This window comes from Oncorhynchus mykiss, chromosome 18, assembly GCF_057628025.1.
Source record: "Oncorhynchus mykiss isolate SJ-2025 chromosome 18, ASM5762802v1, whole genome shotgun sequence".
Taxonomy (NCBI): Eukaryota; Metazoa; Chordata; class Actinopteri; order Salmoniformes; family Salmonidae; genus Oncorhynchus; species Oncorhynchus mykiss.
Window position 1 is genome coordinate 23,384,835 of NC_143039.1, and position 20,558 is coordinate 23,405,392.

At 45.3% G+C, this 20,558-nt stretch overlaps 1 protein-coding gene across 1 annotated transcript; it reads left to right on the forward strand.

Moving 5' to 3' along the window:
• Nucleotides 1–3,562: 3,562 nt before the first annotated feature.
• Nucleotides 3,563–19,929, forward strand: LOC110495648 (rho GTPase-activating protein 20). Its single transcript, XM_021570984.3, has 15 exons — nucleotides 3,563–4,948; nucleotides 9,780–9,865; nucleotides 11,062–11,232; nucleotides 11,345–11,494; nucleotides 11,925–11,966; nucleotides 12,076–12,244; nucleotides 12,363–12,429; nucleotides 12,579–12,767; nucleotides 12,995–13,176; nucleotides 13,323–13,487; nucleotides 14,484–14,608; nucleotides 15,491–15,680; nucleotides 16,501–16,603; nucleotides 16,724–17,754; nucleotides 17,854–19,929. The coding sequence occupies exons 1-15, from the start codon at nucleotides 4,853–4,855 to the stop codon at nucleotides 18,682–18,684; spliced, it is 3,597 nt and encodes a 1,198-aa protein (XP_021426659.3). The 5' UTR covers nucleotides 3,563–4,852; the 3' UTR covers nucleotides 18,685–19,929.
• Nucleotides 19,930–20,558: the final 629 nt, after the last annotated feature.

Consider the following 20,558-nt stretch of genomic DNA (forward strand, 5'->3'; position numbering starts at 1 on the left):
TCATTTATCAATCAATAAGAACTGAATTTGAACTAGTACTTGCCGCTTAACATTTGTCTGGGTGACTTTTGTCAGAACTGGTAGTTTCCTCTGTTTCCTGTGTTTCCATGGCAGATCTGGGTTTTTGTTTGTTATCATAGGCTGTGATAATCGCTCCTCAGGCTCCCACCAGTACAAACTAAATGAAGGCGTCTGAAAGGAAGGCCAACCCGAAATGAAGTCCAACTGAAAGGAAGGCCTCTGAAAGTTGTGGCCAGAAACATTGTTTTAAATTAGATTCATGTAAGCCGGCATTGTTCGTGTGCCAATGGTGGAAATGTCAGATTAATTTCAGAGAGAAATGGGTCAAGAAAACAGAGAGAGGAGCTGGAGGGTATAGGACTCTTTTATTACTAGTTTTCAGAGTGGAAATATGTAGGAGAAAAATTCCCTGAGGTCTATCATCTAGTTTTCAAAGGGGCCAGAGACCGTAATAGATGACATAGGCCTGCTAGCAGAAAACAATAGACCCTAGATATGATCACTGGGAGGGTAAATACAAATATAGCTAGCAGACGTGATACACATTACAAAGGAATAACATGTAGACCCTATCTGAAACACTACAGACGAAAGTACTACAATTGTTGCAAACAACAAACATAATCAAAAGTTGCTGTAAAAAGTCTTAGTACTGATGAGAATGAACCTTTGTGGATGCATTGAAACACGATCTTGATGACAATTCAATGTCCCAGTTTTATCTGACAGTCTTTCAGCATCAATGGCAATTGAGGCATACTGTCAGTAGGACAATGGTCAATTGGTCGATTCAGGGTCCTCTGACTATGATGGAGGGTATCCACAGCTTTTTCAGGCCATTCTTGGGCAGCTATAAAGAGAGACGTGAGCCATTAGATTATGGCTATCAGGATGGCGATCGCTGCCACGGGACAAACAGAGTGGATACCAAAGGACAGACTGTATGTGATCGTATCTGATCACAACTCTATGAACCCACTCTAAACCAGAACCAGAACAGAGCTCGAACCGAAGTCATTCAGCTCACATCTCTGGCCCAGTCCCCAAGTCCAAAAACTTCACTCTGTATATTATCTGTACAGATGATGTATTGCCTTTACAGCGCTGACACAGCAGAGGAATCTTTCCAGAAACAGATGTGTGTGTGTGTGTGTGTGTGAGAGAGAGAGAGAGAGAGAGAGAGAGAGAGAGAGAGAGAGAGAGAGAGAGAGAGAGAGAGAGAGAGAGAGAGAGAGAGAGAGAGAGAGAGAGAGAGAGAGAGAGAGAGAGAGAGAGAGAGAGAGAGAGAGAGAGAGAGAGAGAGAGAGAGAGAGAGAGAGAGAGAGAGAGAGAGAGAGAGAGAGAGAGAGAGTTTGTCTACTGTTGGATTGAAGGGAGGGAATCTACACACTTCATAAATATTTATCTCACACATCAGTCTCTCATTTATTGGCAATAAACATCTCCTGCCTCTGACGTCTGCAGCTCATACAGGCTACGGAGGGCAGGAAGGAACATCCAGTGAAAGGAGTAACTGTAGATGTATTCTAACCATGTCTGTTACATTGGTTTGGAAGAGCGAATATGACAATGAGAATGTAGTACTTAATGTAATTGGATGGCACCAACTTTTTCCATTTGTAATATTCAGTCAATTGTAGTTCTCAGTTTTCAGCCATGGTCTACGTGACCCTGTGTTGCTAGTTGCTGCAGGTAAAGAGGAGAGGTGATGTCCTCAGGATCTTGCATAGCGAACAGACACACGCCTCTCTGCCTTTTTCTGTCTGGAACATTGGCTCATTCGGGAAGCTGATTAAATCAATGGGACAAGGGTCGGGCACACCACTGGAGGGAGAAATGCTGTGCTGGGATGAACATGGAGAGAGGGAGGAGGAGATGAAGGAAGACAAACACAGAAAGAGGTGGAGGGACGAACGGGGAAGTACAGTGCCTTGCGAAAGTATTCGGCCCCCTTGAACTTTGCGACCTTTTGCCACATTTCAGGCTTCAAACATAAAGATATAAAACTGTATTTATTTGTGAAGAATCAACAACAAGTGGGACACAATCATGAAGTGGAACAACATTTATTGGATATTTCAAACTTTTTTAACAAATCAAAAATTATTCAGCCCCTTTACTTTCAGTGCAGCAAACTCTCTCCAGAAGTTCAGTGAGGATCTCTGAATGATCCAATGTTGACCTAAATGACTAATGATGATAAATACAATCCACCTGTGTGTAATCAAGTCTCCGTATAAATGCACTTGCACCGTGATAGTCTCAGAGGTCCGTTAAAAGCGCAGAGCATCATGAAGAACAAGGAACACACCAGGCAGGTCCGAGATACTGTTGTGAAGAAGTTTAAAGCCGGATTTGGATACAAAAAGATTTCCCAAGCTTTAAACATCCCAAGGAGCACTGTGCAAGTGATAATATTGAAATGGAAGGAGTATCAGACCACTGCAAATCTACCAAGATCTGGCCGTCCCTCTAAACTTTCAGCTCATACAAGGAGAAGACTGATCAGAGATGCAGCCAAGAGGCCCATTATCACTCTGGATGAAATGCAGAGATCTACAGCTGAGGTGGGAGACTCTGTCCATAGGACAACAATAAGTCGTATATTGCACAAATCTGGCCTTTATGGAAGAGTGGCAAGAAGAAAGCCATTTCTTAAAGATATCCATAAAAAGTGTTGTTTAAAGTTTGCCACAAGCCACCTGGGAGACACACCAAACATGTGGAAGAAGGTGCTCTGGTCAGATGAAACCAAAATTGAACTTTTTGGCAACAATGTAAAACGTTATGTTTGGCGTAAAAGCAACACAGCTGAACACACCATCCCCACTGTCAAACATGGTGGTGGCAGCATCATGGTTTGGGCCTGCTTTTCTTCAGCAGGGAAAGGGAAGATGGTTAAAATTGATGGGAAGATGGATGGAGCCAAATACAGGACCATTCTGGAAGAAAACCTGATGGAGTCTGCAAAAGACCTGAGACTGGGACGGAGATTTGTCTTCCAACAAGACAATGATCCAAAACATAAAGCAAAATCTACAATGGAATGGTTCAAAAATAAACATATCCAGGTGTTAGAATGGCCAAGTCAAAGTCCAGACCTGAATCCAATCGAGAATCTGTGGAAAGAACTGAAAACTGCTGTTCACAAATGCTCTCCATCCAACCTCACTGAGCTCGAGCTGTTTTGCAAGGAGGAATGGGAAAAAATGTCAGTCTCTCGATGTGCAAAACTGATAGAGACATACCCCAAGCTACTTACAGCTGTAATCGCAGCAAAAGGTGGCGGGGAGTTGAGGGGAGTTGAGGGAGAGAGGCATGGACAGAAAGAGTGTGGGGAGTTGAGGGAGAGAGGCATGGACAGAAAGAGTGTGGGGAGTTGAGGGAGAGAGGCATGGACAGAAAGAGTGTGGGGAGTTGAGGGAGAGAGGCATGGACAGAAAGAGTGTGGGGAGTTGAGGGAGAGAGGGATAGGCAGAGTGAGAGAGAAAGATAGGAATGTAGTGTTAGTGATTGTAGTTGGCGGCTCTGAGGGCTCTTCGCCACATGTTTTGGCTGTGCAGGGAGACCAGACGTTCCTTTCTAATGGAGCCCTACAGAGCACAGGCGAAAAGCCACTCAAATCCTCTATCTAATAACATAACATACTGTGTCTGTGTGTGCCTGAAAAAGAGGGGATGTCAAGAGAAGTTAGGAGGGATGTTACTTTTTCTCTTTTAAATTTCAAACATATTTTTAATTGAGGACTAATTAGATTCCAGGAAACCGGCCCTCAAGATTAAAGGAGAAAGTGGAAGTTTCAGAGACAATAATGAGGGTATGTTGTACTTTCTCTATGTTCTGTCTGCCCAACAGCCCAAGGCATTTCATTATCACCCTCATTCATCTAATCATCTGATTTTCTGAACCACTTTAAATGGGGCTATGATTGTGATTGGTTTGGGGAGCACACACTGTCCTGGTTCTTCTCACTTTAGCCCAGTTTGTGCTCCACTTCTGTCTGATGCTGCAGTAAAAATGGATTTTATTACATTCTTTCTTTTTTTGAAACCGACTTCCAAGTTCTACAAAGTTTTGGGTCCCATTTCTTATCTCCTACTCTTATTATGACAGTGGGCAGAGCGCCCTCTTGTCTATTACACTGACCACCTGTTAATGAATGTCTATCATGTCTAATTCCTGCTGATCATGATAATAAGAATAGTGTTTTTCACAAGTCTAACAAGTCTAAACTTCAAAGCTCACCTCAAGTCTTGGAGGAATACAACAAGCACATACGATTTTTTTTATCAAGCTTGTAACATAGTCCCACTTTCATTGAAATGTTACCTGGTCCATTTTCCCTGAGATATTTTTATTAAAAAGAACTAACTCTTCTCTACCAGACAAGGTCTGCAGTAGGACCCAGGGGCCACCGAGGCGCCTATTCCACAGGGCTCACGAGCTCGTGTGTAAAGAATTGACACAGCCAATTTGTTTCAGTGTGTGGAGAGCCTGAGTGAGGTGCGTGCTTAGAGGACCTATAAATTGTGAAGATGTGCATGGCTTAGACAGTTCGTTTTCAACACCAGACAACTGAACTCTCATTTTCAACCACGACGGACATAATACCGTATACAGATCCTGTGCGTCGTTTATACGACTTTGGTTGGACTGCAAGGTGTCGACAGGAGAATTTACCTTTCTTTCGCACATGCACAGCGACGCATGGGTGGAATGCTTCTAACGAATAAGGACTTTTATGGAGTTTCTTTCTTTACTTCGTCTTTGGATAGCTTTGGGACAGTAGAGCGCGGTTGCAGCTCCCCTTTTCCCGCGGAACTCTACCTGGATGGAAACCATGTCACCACAGCAACAGAACGAGCTGAGCCGCAGGACGTCACTCACCGGCGAGTCCAAGACCAGCACGCAACATGAACACAAGAGGGTAAATTAACGTGATAGGCCAAATCATGTGTTTTTACGCACTCATTCCCGATTAGTGTGTGTGTGATTTGTTATGCGTTTCAAAACAGTGAAAATACTTTTTTTTGTAAAGTAGCTTATTGCAATTGTGTTGTTGCGCGCTCTGTGCCCGGTAGCGCACTGACTCACACGGGGATTGCCGGTGCTATGTTCGGACTCGGTGTTCCCAGGAGGAGGGAGTAAATCGCCGTTAAACCGAACCCCCGGTTGTAGATACTAATCTGAATATCCATAGACAGATCCAGGAATTACGCCCATGCAACTCAGTTATTTTCTGAAAACAGCACTACTTGTTGCATATCCATGCGTATATGTGAATTGGTGACATTTCAAAAGCGTTTCAATGCTCTGAAACCATAGATCTTATGCAGTATATCAAATATGACATCTTCGTTTGAAACCGTAGGCTTTTATCATATAGCCAACTGTAGGTTATTATAGGACAATGATCAACAGTTGGAATGTATAGATTCCCCCTCCGCAGTCTTCTGAATCAGTAGTTGTGGTGTTTGTGTAAAAGCTGTGGTGTTCTGTAGCCGGGTATTCCAGTCTCTGGCACCACTATAGTGTCTGGCTGCGTGAGGACTGGCAGCCTTTTGCAGTAGGCTTTACCCACTGCTCTGCTTTGTGTGGAAATAGCAGCTATAAGCAAGCCTGCCATTAATACAGTGACTGCTTCAGTAATTTATAGTTATTAAAACTATTTCACTTATCTGTCCAGTCACAAGACCTACAGTGCATTCAGAAAGTATTCAGACCACTTGACTTTTTCCACGTTTTGTTACATTACAGCCTTATTCTAAAATGGATTCAATTGTTTTTTCCCCCCTCATCAATCTACACACAATACCCCATAATGACAAAGTGAAAACAGCTTTTTAGAAATGTTGCAAATGAATAAAAAAATATAAAGCGGAGATATGACCTTTACATAAGTATTCAGACCCTTGACTCAGTAGCTTGATGAAGCCCCTTTGGCAGTGATTACATCCTCCAGTCTTCTTGGGTGTGACGCTACAAGCTTGGCACACCTGTATTTGGGGACTTTCTCCCATTCTTCTCTGGAGATCCTGTCAAGCTCTGTCAGGTTGGATGGGGAGCATTGCTGCACAGATATTTTCAGGTCTCTCCAGAGATGCTAGATTGGGTTCAAGTCCGGGCTCTGGCTGGTCACTCAAGGACATTCAGAGACTTGTCCCGAAGCCACTCTTGCGTTGTCTTGGCTGTGTGCTTAGGGTCGTTGTCCTGTTAGAATGTGAACCTTCGCCCCAGTCTGAGGTCCTGAGCACTTTGGAGCAGGTTTTCACCATGGATCTACTCTGTATTTGCTCTGTTCATCTTCCCCTCAATCCTGACTAGTCTCCCAGTCCCTGCCACTGAAACACATCCCCACAGCATGATTCTGCCACCCTTACGGTAGGGATGGCGGCAGGTTTCCTCCAGACACTTGGCATTCAGGCCAAAGAGTTCAATATTGGTTTCATCAGACCAAAGAATCTTGTTTCTCATGGTCTGAGAGTCTTTAGGTGCCTTTTGGCAAACTCCAAGTGGGCTGTCATGTGCCTTTTGCTGAGGAGTGGCATCCGTCTGGCTACTCTACCATAAAGGCCTGATTGGCGGAGTGCTGCAGAGATAGTTGTCCTTCTGGAAGGTTCTCCCATCTCCACAGTGGAGCTCTGTCAGAGTGACCATCAGGTTTTTGGTCACCTCCCTGACCACGGCCCTTCTCCCCCGATTGCTCAGTTTGGCGGGGCAGCCAGCTCTAGAAAGAGTCTTGATGGTTCCCAACTTCTTCCATTTAAGAATGATGGAGGCCGCTGTGTTCTTGGGGACCTTCAAAGCTGCAGAAATGTTTTGGTACCCTTCCCCAGATCTGAGCCTCGACACAATCCTGTCTCGGAGCTCTACGGACAATTCCTTCGACCTCATGGCTTGGTTTGTGGGACCTTATATTAACAGGTGTGTGCCTTTCCAAATAATGTCCAATCAATTGAATTTACCACAGTTGGACTCTAATCAAGTTGTAGAAACATCTTAAGGATGATCAATGGAAACAGGATGCATCTGAGCTCAATTTCGAGTCTCCTATCAAAGGGTGTGAATACTTATGTAAAGGTATTTCTGTTTTTGCAAAAAATTCTAAAACCTGTTTTCTCTTTGTCATTATGGGGTATTGTGTTTAGATGAGGAGGGGAAAAATAATTTCATCAATTTTAGAATAAGGCTGTAACGTAACATAATGTGGAAAAAGTCAAGGGTTCTGATTACTTTCCAATGCACTGTATATTACTGTGTCATAATAACTGTCATTACTAATGTAGTATAGATGCCTTCCTTATAACCAGTAGTGACAGCTGATGTCATCACAGGATAGGTCCTAACTGTTTAGGTTAGCAGATTTGGCTGCTGACCAGCAGGCTAGATAACCCTGATGGGCTTAACATAAATAATTGGTCCGTTGAGGGAACTTGATTATGCCTAAAGTCATGACACAAATCATTATCTGTACAGTTCAGAATAACATGTTATTTAGCTGTTTACTTTGAGATAGAACAGGCAATGCTTTACATTGTTGCCCATGTGCCATGTATTAACTTAATAACCAACTACTCTGGTAACCGGGGTTGGGGAGTAACAGATTACATGTAATCCGTTACATGTAAGCGATTACAACAAAACGGTGACTGTAATCCGTTAACAGCAAAAAATATTGTAATCCGATTACAGATACTTTTGAAAAAGTAGATGATTACTTTTAAATTCAGTATTTTTACAAAACAAATCTTGGACTCTTCTCTGTTTTCTCAATGACACTCAAATCGGTATTGAAAAAAGGAGCAAATTTGAAGTTTGTTCCACCTGAGTGAGACTGACCACAAGTCAGAGACCACTATGATGACACATCAAATGTGTTTGATGGATCGCATGAAAAGAGCAGGAATAGGTTTTTGTAGGCTACAGTCCAATCTATGTCTTCCAATAGTGCGACTGCTGTCGGCATCCAAATATTATCCAACGTGAATAAACGCTTGGAGGTAAGGATGACAGCAGTGGTGTAGTCTACTGCATACAGATATCACTTATTATTGATATCTACGTAGCTCAATGATGTGAATCACACTGCTGCTCTCTCATTTTAGATATCTGCGCCTTACGTGTTGTGGATGTCTGTTCACAGCTCTAAATGTGTACTTGAACCCGATAATGGTTGAATTCAAGAAGTTTAAGCTGCCTATCAATCATTGTTTTTGAAACCAGTGGATAGACAGTGAAAAATGTGCTCTTGCAACAGCTGCATAGTGAGGATCCCAGCCTATGGAATACAAGTGGGGCTTTTATTGCTCAGTCAAATTCATGCTGATAAAAAAAAATCCATAGGCCTACTGGACACATGCTCAAAGTTGCACACTTTTGATAGACTTAAAGGGGCAATCTGTAGTTGCTACATCTATTTTGGACTTATTTGTACATTAATATATATATAATGTAATCTTTTTATTATTATTATTATTATTATTATATGTAGTAGAAAGTGATGGGTTAGAAGAAGCCTACATAACCAACCCATAAAGTAAAATGTAACATCCATATATGGCCAGCTGTGTAAACTTTAACATTGATTTATCCTGCAGTAGATGTTGTTCAATTGGTAACATACATTTTGTCTTCTTCTAATGCCTCATAAGGGGAAAGTAATCTAAAAGTAACTGAATGTAATCAGATTGCGTCACTGAGTTTGGGTAATCCAAAAGTTAGGTTACTGATTACAATTTTGGACAGGTAACTAACTAGTAACAGATTACATTTAGAAAGTAAACCTACCCAACCCTGCTGGTAACATGTTTTAATGCAATTAATCAGCTGTACATTGGTGACCTCAGATGAGGTATGACTGACCCCAAAGTTGTACACAGGGTTACCTGTAGATTTCAGAGAGGAATAACATCTGATTTACGTATTCACTTTATATTTTCTACCTTAAAATAAGATCATCCACCCTCCAATCCAATTTGGACTCCCAATTAATGAATGACGTGTTGTCCCTCAAAAGGAAAGTCTCTCCAGAGCTCCCTACAGTCTACACCTACAGTACATTACAGGAGACGTCCCTCACTGAGAAAGAACCCCAGTCCTCAGCCCTGTTATTTAATTGAAACCTCCATTGTTAATTTCACTCCCCTCAAACTGTCTGCTTGGAGGCCATTCTAGCGGTGACTGCTGACACCAAAGTCGATGACGAGTTATCGCATGCAACTAGTGTAAATGTTATCTCTTTACCTCAGACTTGTGCAATGTTTAGGCTGCACCACAGTAGGCTTTTTAACCGTTGTTTATATGCTGTATGTGTCTGTCCAGCCAGGCAGCTGCTGCTGTGTACTGTAAATAAGGTAAAACCCATTAGAGAACATAAGTCAGAGTTGAAGACATATTTGGGCTGTTGGATCAGAGTCTCTGCTGTGTCTGGCGTGTCTGTACAGCTCTCTCTCTCTCTCTTTCTGTTTCCCTCCATCTCCACCCATATCGTACCCCTCTCTCTCTGTTTCCCTCCATCTCCACCCATATCATACCCCTCTCTCTCTCTCTCTGTTTCCCTCCATCTCCACCCCTATCATACCCCTCACTGTCTCTCTCGCTCTCTCTGTGTTTCCCTCCATCTCCACCCTATCGTACCCCCCTCTCTCTCTCTTCTCTCTCTCTCTGTTTCCCTCCATCTCCACCCATATCGTACCCCTCTCTCTCTCTCTGTTTCCTTCCATCTCCACCCCTATCATACCCCTCTCTCTCCTCCACAGAGGATGAAGTCTCTGAGCCATCGTCGACAGTCCGCTCCCTCTTTGGTCATCAACAAAGCCCTGACCAGATCCAGAACTTTCTCCAGGTATGTTGGGGGACCAGGGACATTTCACATAAACTAGGTGTAGATTCAGCTCTCAAGGTAGAGCTCTAAGTCAACAGTTTCCATTGTATTTCTATGGTTCTCTCTTGCCTAGAGAAGTGGCCATGGATTGTGATGATCATAGATCAGAGAGGTCAAGGGTCACTGGCTGAACCTGAGGAGACAGTCTGTGAGTTTGTGCATGCGAGTGAGTGTCTATGTGTGTGTGTGTGTGTAGGTGCGTACCCTGGTCAAACAGGAGACAGCAGTGCACTCTTTATAAAAACAATATTAAAAAACAGGTTCTATGGCTCTCCCCATAGGAGAACCCTCTGTGGAAAGGGTTCTACATGGAACACAAAAGGGTTCTTCAAAGGGTTCTCCTACGGGGACAGCCTTTTAGGTTCTAGATAACACACTCTTCTAAAAAAAAGGCTGCTATCAGTCTGAGTTAGCTGTCTGAAGGGACTGACCCAAACAGGGAGACAGACCAGACATCCCCCTCCCAGCCTGGATGTGTGACAGGGTCATTACTGCTTAGACGACCCCTGGGACTCTGAGCTGTGATTGAGAGGAGTGGAAGGAGCTGGACCAAGTTTTTAATTGAGTGAGAGTTGCGCCTACGTCTTCCAAATACTCGGAGGGGTGATCTCATAATCTGCACCACACTACAGACGCTTAACAGGAAGGAGTGGAACCACTTCATTACTAAGAGAGGAACAGAGTTTTTCCATCTGTTTGTGTGTGTTCACATGCTATATGTCAAGGCAGTTGTGAAATGAATGGTTCACATTGATCTCCAGTTGTTGTTACACACACACACACACAAACACCAAGCTCCTAGTCCTAGAGTGGTTCTCCTCTCAGGCATCGCTAATCCTCTCAGATAGCTAATCCATCCCAATCAGGATCTGGGATCTATTAATATCCCTGGCTTTGACCCTCTGTCCAGGGCAGTGAATAACCATATTAAAGAGATACTGGAGGTGTGTTCATCCGCCCTGGTGACTACTAACCTAACTGACCCCTTTCACAGCAGGGTCACATTCCATTTAGTTCCACACTTCAATCACAACCACATACCCCATAATGTTTTTAACCTTTTGTTTCGGTTGTATAATTTGGTTAGGAAAGAATATATTTATTTATTCTGGAAAAGTGTGTCTAGATTGGATGTATACCTGATATTTTCTCCCCAGAGAGAGCTTCCTGGTTCCTGTGTGTCCAGAGACGTGCCCATTGGTCCAGTCGTTCCTGTGTCCTGATAGGGCGTTCCTCCTGCACGGCCACGTCACGCTGAAGACAGGGCTGCAGACGCAGGACAGAGACCTCTTCCTCTTCACCGACATCCTCATCATCGCCAAGTCCAAGTAAGAGCGAGAGAGGGATGAGGAAGGTGGGAGATAGAGGGGGGAGGATGACTGCAGTGAATGAAAATGAGTGTGTGTGAATGTGTCTCTGACATCTGTTTGTCATCCTCAGGTCTCCCACACACTTCAAGCTGAAGGCCCAGGTGTGTGTGGGTGAGATGTGGACAGCCCAGTGTATGGAGGACGTATGTGAGGGCAGCACCAACCCAGAGAGGAGCTTCGTCATGGGCTGGCCCACCTGCAACTGTGTGGTCACCTTCAGGTACACAACAGACATTCTGGGTCTGCACCCTGCACTGCGTATTTCTGAGCAGTGAAGCATTGCTTATATATACACAGCAGGGGAGGCTGGTGGGAGGAGCTATTGGAGGATGGGCTCATTGTAATGGCTGGAATGGAATTAATGGAACTGAGTCAAGCATGTGGTTTCCATATGCTTGACGTGTTTGATACCGTTCCATTTACTCCATTCCAGCCATTACAATGAGCCTGTCCTCCTGTAGCTCCTCCCACCAGCCTCCCCAGACTCCTCCGATAAACATTATGACCATTATAGGTTGTATATATTTCAACCTGGTACATTTTTACAGGTGGTTCTATAAGTTGCTGTAGAATGTGTTTAGGTTCTTATTTGACATGTTTAGGTTGCTCGTGCTGTTGTTGTTCTGACGTTTATGGTTTCTTTTTACCAGCTCTGAGGTCCAGAAGGAGAGATGGCTCTCCATGCTCAAAAGGTGAGCAACAGATAAGCCTTCATGGTTTCTTCTACTGTAAACGTATGTTGATGTGTGTCCAGTATGTGTTCTCCCTGTGAGCTGGATCCTAACTTTCCTGTTTTTCCAGTCGAATAAAAGAGGAGAAGGAAAAGGATGATCCTAAAACCATTCCACTGAAGGTGTTTGGGAAAGGCATCGGGAGTTGTGCTCAGGTCGTCAGTAAGACCTTGGGTGTCAGTAACTCTGATTCAACCAATGAGGTTGTCCGACTCGCTCTTCAACAGTTTGGTGTCACGGTGTGTATAGAATTGAGCAATACTGTTTTTTTGTGTCTTGTGTTATCTTGACTAATGTAGTTTTTCGAGTGTTTTTGTTTATCTTGGATCTTAGAATATCTTTGTCTGTGTTCCATAGAGCTGTGTGAAGGACTACCAGCTGTGGGTAAGCTCCAAGAGGGACAACGCCCCTTACCCTCTCATTGGTGAGATTCTAACTAAGGTCTTGTCTACTGGTTGATTCCCTGGTGTGTTAGTTGAATTAGGTGTTGAGTCAGGTGTGTTAGTGCTAGCCTGGAACTAAATCCTACTGGAACCCCTGACCTCTGACCTTTACGCCCTAACCCTCTCCCAGGTCATGAGTTCCCTTTCAGTATCCAGATGAGTCATATGCGGGAGCCCCTGGCCCAGCCAGGCCGCAGGGACATAGTTCCACCTCCAGACAGACAGAGGGCGATGCACCGCGACCAGGTACAGGTGGACAAACAGTGCCAGTTCATCCTAAAGACCCGATGCAGCTCCACAACAACAACGCCTGTGATTGGTGAGGACTGAGGAGGCGCTTAATGTACTAATACTAGTCTATAAAAGGTTTATTAATGGTCTATTACTGGTCTGTTACTGATAGTCCAGGATTGGCTCGTTTTTGATGTCACGCTTTCTCTTGTTACTCTATTGCTTCCCTTTCTCTCCTCTCTCCTGTGTCGCACTGCAAATGATTTGATCTCTCTGTTGTGACCACGTCCTGTCTGACCTGACATCTCTCTCCAGTAGACCCAGCTCAGAAGCCCTTCAAGCGAAGGCGTTCTCTCATCAACTGGGCTTTCTGGAAAGGCTCCAATCCTAACCTCCACAGTTCCACTACAAACCTCTCCTCTCCTGCCCCCGGCTACCTGTTTGGCCAATCGCTGAGCACCATCTGTTGGGACAACTCCCTGCCCAAGCCCGTCATGGTGAGTGAGGCGATGATGTCGCAGTGACTTCCGAATGACATCATCACAGTGATTTGAGGAAGTCTGTTGAAAATGTATCACTCACATCTGCAACCTCTGTCTCCCTCTCTCTCTCTCTCTCTCTCTCTGTCTGTCTCTCTCTCTAGGACATGCTGGTGTTTCTGTACAACGAGGGTCCGTTCACGCGGGGGATATTCCGACGGTCAGCGGGGGCGAGGGCGTGTCGTGAACTCAGGGACAGACTGGACTCTGGGGCTCAGGATGTCCCGCTGTCACGGGAGCACGTCTTCATCATCGCTGCTGTGTTCAAGGTCCACTCTCTAAAACACGCTAGACAACTCTGAAGTCTGTGGCAGAATTACATCAGTTATACCAATGTTGTGATGTGTTATGTTGGCCTTGTGGCAGACGGAGGGTTCAAGTGAAGTGGAACCAAATGTACTTTCAGGACCTGAGGAAAAACAGGTTGACCCTTTGTGCTTAGTAACTCTGGTCACCTTGTAGGACCGTGGCAGATGAAGCTGTAAAGAAGCATGCGGCTGTCACATCGATGCTGTAGTGTTGAGGTTGGGCAAAGAAACGCTCAAATTACTGCCTTAAACTATATAACTGGTCAATGCACCATCAAACCAGGTCATTTAATGCTTTAAAATGGCTGCAGAAGTGTAATTTCTTACCGATCTCTAGAGCTTTCGTCCTGTGAAATGACATCAACACATACAGGGGGAGTTACTGGCTAGCTACAGCGGCTACATTTAGCTAACGAACTAGCTACGTCAGTCGCGGCGAGCATGACCAGAATGACACGTCGATGGACCACCAAAGGCACACTCCATTTTCTGTTTGAAATTTGAGAAAGAGGTGGAGTTGGACCGTTTTTTTCGTGCTCAAAGTCGACCTTTGAGCCTTGTGAATGACTAATGTCAGGGAAGGACATTGTCCTTGCTTGCCAAGTGTTACATTACACCTGTGCCATTGTGGTGTGTTGTTGTCGTCAATCCAATTATCGACTCATATCTCTATGGGTGACACATACGAGCCCGTAGCAATGCAGCACAGGCTGTGCCAAAAACGATAGCTAAATAGAGATGAGGTTGTCAAATTTAATCTGTAGCTCATAATCTGGTGGAGATCCACTGAGTGAGTCTGAAGACGTTAACAGTTACATCTAAAAGTCTATGACGACAAATGAAGGTGTCCACCTAAAACTTCACCTCAAAATGAACTTCAATGACATTTTACTGTTGTATATTTTTTCCACTATAAATTGTCAGTCTAGTGACTCTGGTCTCTGTCTCGACATTCAGGACTTCCTGCGGAACATTCCGGGCAGTCTGCTGTGTTCCGACCTCTATGAACAGTGGATGGATGTGATGGAGGAAGCAGAATCGGAGGAGGCAGAGGAGGAGGAGCAGGCACAGGATATAACGAGGTAGACGGACACTTTCCATCATCACCTGTATCAGCAGTAGCCTACTCACCCAGTAATAGGCTGAGTAATGAACCAGGTGATTTAGTTATGAAAGGGAAACTCCTCTATAGGGTTTTAAGAGTGCCAGGATCCACTACTTCCCTCAGCTCAGTGTTCTAATCATGGAGAGTTTTATCTCAATGGTTCACAAAGCTTTTCAGCTAGCTTCTCTAAACAGGTAGAGCACAGGGTTAGGGAACTGAAGAGAAGGACTGGACAGCCTCAGCACGACTGTAGGCCGCTTTAAAGTAGGAAAATATTGGGCAAACTGAATATTCCTCCTGGGCATTCAACTATTTGTTATCGATTCGTTCCACCCAGTCACAAGGGAGCCGCGTGAGTGAGTGAGAGAGAGAGAGAGAGAAAGAGTGTGAACTGTTATGTTATCATTCATTTCTGTGCTGGAAAGCAGAGTCCATGTTCAGATGGAGGTAGAAGGTAGAGGTAAGACAGATCTAGGATCAGATTACCACGTTACTTGAATCCTAATCAAAACCATCAGGCTAATGAGAAACATCTGACCACGTATCAGTCATTAGGGGCAGCTTGTACCTACACAAATCAAATCAAGTTGTATTTGTATTTTGTTGTATTTTAAATGTGTGACTGTCCTTGTCTATCAGTGTTTTGTTACTAGTCATGTGTTGTGTTTTTTGTAGTCCCAGGAAGAGTTGCTGCTGCTTCTACAAAAGCTAATAGGGATCCAAATAAATAAATAAACAAACCAGCGTCTGGAGTTTTTCCTGTCAGGGAAAACCCAAGACCCTGTTCATACTGTAAATAATACACATTTGGATAACCAATAATAACCTTTGACCCATCTGTGACCCTCCTTCTCTGCAGGCTGATTGGTCTACTGCCCAAAGAGAACGCCCTGTTGCTACGCCACGTTGTCGCCGTGCTGCACGGTATCCAGGAAAACGCCCATGACAACCAGATGAACGCCTTCAACCTGTCTGTGTGCATTGCTCCCAGCATGCTCTGGGCTCCGGGCCCCAGCAGCCCCGAGGTGGAGGGGGAAGGTGCCAAGAAGGTGAGGGGAAATGCACATAAGCACTTTCCCTTGACCCCTAACCTTTTATCTAGGCTAGGCTCCACTTAAGCCTTTATCCTGTAACCTAGTGAATGGTCACTCAAACACTGGAGAACCACAGTAGAGTAACAGTTAACATGTAGCTGGGAACTCAACAGTATTGAGAAGGTAGCTGGAAACATAATGGGCTCGCTAGGAAATGTGCAACGCGTTTCTTTCAGCCTGCAGGGTCAGCACTGTTCTCACACTCTACCCCTTCCCTCACAATGGGTGTTGTTTTTTTCTCTAATAGTGTAGCAGTTAATTCTATGGCTAACAGATTTGTCTGACGGCTCTGCTAACATAGCAAAAATGTATTATGCAACAAAGTCTTAGGTTACAAGTAAGTTAATGTGTTCCATAGCCAGTTCAATAGCCCCTAGAAGCTTATCTCGCGTGCTGAGACTGAAAATACAGACAGAGCGACATCAATGTAACCATCAGAGCCATTTTGGTGCTGCATTTGTGTCAGTTCATCACCATATCAACGGAATGTCCAACCCACTCGGAATAGATTGTTCTTTCTCTGAGAAGGTTATCTGGTGAATTCCCATCACTCACGTCACTCCTGCGTTCCTGGTTCATGCAGTTAGAAAGCTGTGAAGCCCTTTGTCCTAAGAATAGACTTACTTTTCTATCTTGGAGACTGATTTCTCATGAGAAAAACACGGTGTCTTAAATGCTAGTTTGTTTAACTCAAGGCCTAATAAAAAGATACATAGAGCTCAGTATCTGTAGTAGTTCCTCCAGGTTAAAGACCTGTCCCCTGTCCTGTCCCCAGGTGTGTGACCTGGTGAGGTATATGATAGAACACTGCCAGGAGGTCCTGGGAGAGGATGTCACCTCCGTGTTTGGAGGTCTACCCCGGAAACGTGCCGAATCGGGTATCTCACACACACACACACTAACATCTCTGTTTATGCAAAGATTCCCCTGCTCAAAAGCACACACCATCTAATTTTCTCTTTCTCTCTGTCCATCTCTCTTTCTCATTCTCTCCACAGACGTGTCTTCCTTCCACCTGACCGACTCATCTTATGACAGCCTGGAGAACATGCTGAATGATGACAGCAGTGAGTCTCCATGCCTCCACACCTCACGGCGGCGCTGGAGAGCCAAGCCCCTGCAGGGCAGCCTGGACTCGGTCCTCACCCTGAGTGACTGCGACCAGGAGCAGCCCGACCTGGACACAGACCCCGACACCACAGACCCCCAATCTGGCAACCACCACCACCGTGATACGATCACACAACCTGGATCTGGCAACCTCCTCCAGCCCTCAACCCCAGCCCGAAGCAGGACCAGGAAACTCAGCCCAGCTGTGCCCCCCTCCTCCTGTCCCAGCCCCCCAGCTCCTCGGAGGGGGGGGAGGAGGTGCTCAGAGCCGGCCATAGGGTACTCTGTGGCCAGCTTCGTGGCGCGACTGGCAGGGAACGCAGACAGGCTGGGTAGCATCGATGACCTGGCTGGAGGTGGGGAGATGTTTCACAGCTTACGGAAGGATGGACAGACACAGACACACGGACCCACACACACAGGGGAGTGGAATGGCAGTAAGGGTGTGTGTGAGGGTTTGGGGTCACAAGGTACACAGACGCGACGCCGGGACGCGAGCTACTCCAGTCTCTCTTCGCCGCCCACCTCCCCCACCCCCACACGCTCCTCAGTGGACTCCCTGGACAGCCTCCTCTCCCACACCAGCATCCAGTCCGCTCCATTCTGGCAACCCAGGGTGGGACCCAGCGCCGCAAGATTGACTCCCTCCCCTGGTTCTCCTGCCCCTCCTGTCCCTCATGGTCCTCCTGTCCCTCCTGGTCCTCCTGTCCCTCTAACCCCCATATCTTCCCCTACTTCAAAACATGATCTACCCATCCCCACCCCGGCTCCAGGCCAGGGGCTCAGTCCCAATATCTCCCCGCCGAAGGAGATCCCTTCCTGGGGTACGCTGAAGGGCTGCAGGGGGCTCCATCCCAACACCTGGTTGAAGAGAGGCCGCAGACTGTCGCTGTCGCAGCAGGAGGATGAGGGGGGTGTGGTGAGTTCCATTACATGTGGTTGTTGTTTATTAGTACTGTTCATTCATGGAATGTCTCTCTCTCACACACTCATCATTTCTCTCTTTCTCTCTCTGTAGGTGGATTCCACTAACAAGACTCTCCCCACTAGCAAGTCATGTCAGGATAAAGGAGAGCTGAAACAGTCGTCTGAGAACCCGCCCAAGTCCAGCCTGGCCAGCTGCCCCCCAAAGGCAGGAGGGTTGCAGAATCGCGGCAGGGTGACCAAGGACCGACAATCCAGTCAAGGCTTGGTGAGCCCACCATTGCGCCAGAGGTCCCAGGAGCATTTCCACTCCTGCCGCTCTCCCTGCTACCAACCCACAGACAGACCCCTCACTGTCAAAGAGCTGAGAGAGATACACAGCCGGGCCTGCGCAGCGAGCAACACAGGATATGACGTCACAAATCAGGGCAACCTTACCCCTCCCCAACATGTGTTCTTTGGGCAGGGTGGACCCAGCTTGTCCCTAGCCAGGCAGAAGTCCCACTCCCAAGCCCCAGGCATGGAGGGTCTCTCCGGGGGCAGGTGTTCCCAGCGCCGGAGCTCTGAGCCTGGGGCAGCACATCTAGGCGAAGCCTTGGTTCTAGATAAGGCCTCACACCCGGAGAGGCTTCACAGAGAGGCCAAACTGGGTCAGAGGTCAAAGTCAGTGGACGGGTCCCAAGACCTGGGGTTGAAGGTGTCCTGCACGGACCAAAGCGGGGCTCCGAAGTTTTGCCTGTCTCCCTCTGCCACCAAGGCTGTGAGGGACTATTTCTCGCCTCACACGCACAGCAATCCCCAAAGTGGTCAGCAGGTGGCGCTAGCCCTGATTCATGGGCAGAGGGAGCGGCTCAGGAGGTGTAGTGATCCCATGCTGGAGCCGGACTTTGACCAACTGCTCTTTGCTGAAGAGTCCTACGTGTGAGACCATCACTGGTTGTGAACGGTCACACTAAATGCTTCTACATACAGCTGTGAATCTACAGGTAGAGTCATTTAGGACCATAACAGAACCAAAACATAGCGCTTATGAGAATCACAGATATAACAACCTTCTGCTTATTGTGGACAAACATTCCTATACTTACAATGCACTTTGCTTTTCAGAATCAATTGGTAATAAGACTCTTCTATATTATTATAGATTCTACTAAAAGAGCTCACTGAAGTGAATGTATCATGTCCGTATTAGGAGTAGTGAGGGAAGAGTAGTTTCAGATTATGTAATGTGTCGTTTTAGATAGCAGAAGTGAACAAATGTACTTTAGGGATCAGGCTATTTGGTTGGATTACATGTGAGATTATTCACAGGGACCCTTGCAGTGAACTGCCTATGATCAGTATAAGATTACTAAAACGTTTACTTTTAAACAAAAATTCCTTACTAAACCGTGTCATATTTAGACAGTGTATGCGAGGCTGTGATTTGGCATTGACAGTATTTTGTAAATAAAAGACGATCTTGACTGCCAATGAAGCAATGTTGATAATGACAAAGCAAAGTGCTTTAAGATTACAGCTGTAGTGTTTCCTCAAAGGATTTCTCAAACTCTGTATTTCAATCTGTGCTGTATATGTGGCAGGGTGTCTGAGAGATGTTGTTCTCTATTCACTCTGTATCGCTGAAGCGTTACTGATTCTGCGATAGAAATGTAAAGGTCATTTCCGATTGAGCTGACATACAGTATCCAGCGTTTACCGCGAATGCAGTCGCCGCTAAAGCGGGAACGTTGCCTTTAAATTTCAATCACGCTCAAAAGCTGAACTTCCACGATGCGGACTGAATAGAGCCCTATGTTTGTATAGATCCGTTTGTCTGACAAGTATACATGAATTATATAATCTGTACGGTAAATTTACAGTATATGCAGTATGATTGTTAGCTTATTTTCTACATTTGAAGGTATTCATTTCATACTAATTGCTGCCAATTGTGTTATGTGCATTTTCACATAGCTTTCTACACCATAAATTGTGCTTTGTTCTCTTTTTGTATTTGTGCCAATAGGATGCTTTATAATGTTTAAAGTGTACACGCTGTATTGAGATTGTACACGCTGGCAGATGCCGTCGCTGCTTTATTAAACTGGCTACTACACTCGTTTGCTGTGTAATGCATAAGATAATCAGATCATAAAATAAAACAAACCACCTTGGCTAGTAAGACTAATGGTGCCGTTGTTTCGTTTTCTTTGAAATGTTCTCTCAGTCCAGTAGCACATGGGAAACTGTCTTTTGAAGTTTAATACAAACTCAATTACACCCAAACCCCACTGAACTCAAGTTTAGCCAATCACCCACTGTCACCTCAATCAGCAGTGCTGGTGCACCCTGGGGACTCCAGAATTCCAGTTTGATGCCAAGCTGTTCTGAATGACTGATGTAAGAACTTATCTAATTAATTATGCCATGTTGCCAACAAATCATCTTGGTGCAGTAACTTCCAACATAGATCCAGCTAATAATATCTACAAAATGTAGATCAGGGTGACTGTCAGTGACTGACATAACAAGAAAACTACTGATGCACAACCACAGTTCTAAATTGCACCTTGTGTATTCTACTATTATAACTCCCAACAGTAAATTGAGCCCCTGACTTGAGTCCTCACCCAAAATGAAATCATATATTTGTCTACAAAAGGGGGACCACGTGCTGCCAGTTGCCCAAGCCGGATGTAGATTGTATGTGGTTCCTGTTTGGAAAGAGATTAGCAGGCATTCAAAATCAACAGATTCTGGTTCTATTGTTTGAAAACACTCTTCCCAAAGTAACTACACTGAACAAAAATATAAATG

What these genes read in the sequence shown, in the direction of transcription:
- LOC110495648 (XM_021570984.3), top strand. Translation starts at nt 4,853, where the DNA reads ATGGAAACCATGTCACCACAGCAACAGAACGAGCTGAGCCGCAGGACG. An exon ending in AGATCCAGAACTTTCTCCAG is followed by an intron (nt 9,866 to 11,061) that starts GTATGTTGGGGG and finishes TTTTCTCCCCAG; the next exon opens with AGAGAGCTTCCTGGTTCCTG. An exon ending in TGGCTCTCCATGCTCAAAAG is followed by an intron (nt 11,967 to 12,075) that starts GTGAGCAACAGA and finishes CTGTTTTTCCAG; the next exon opens with TCGAATAAAAGAGGAGAAGG.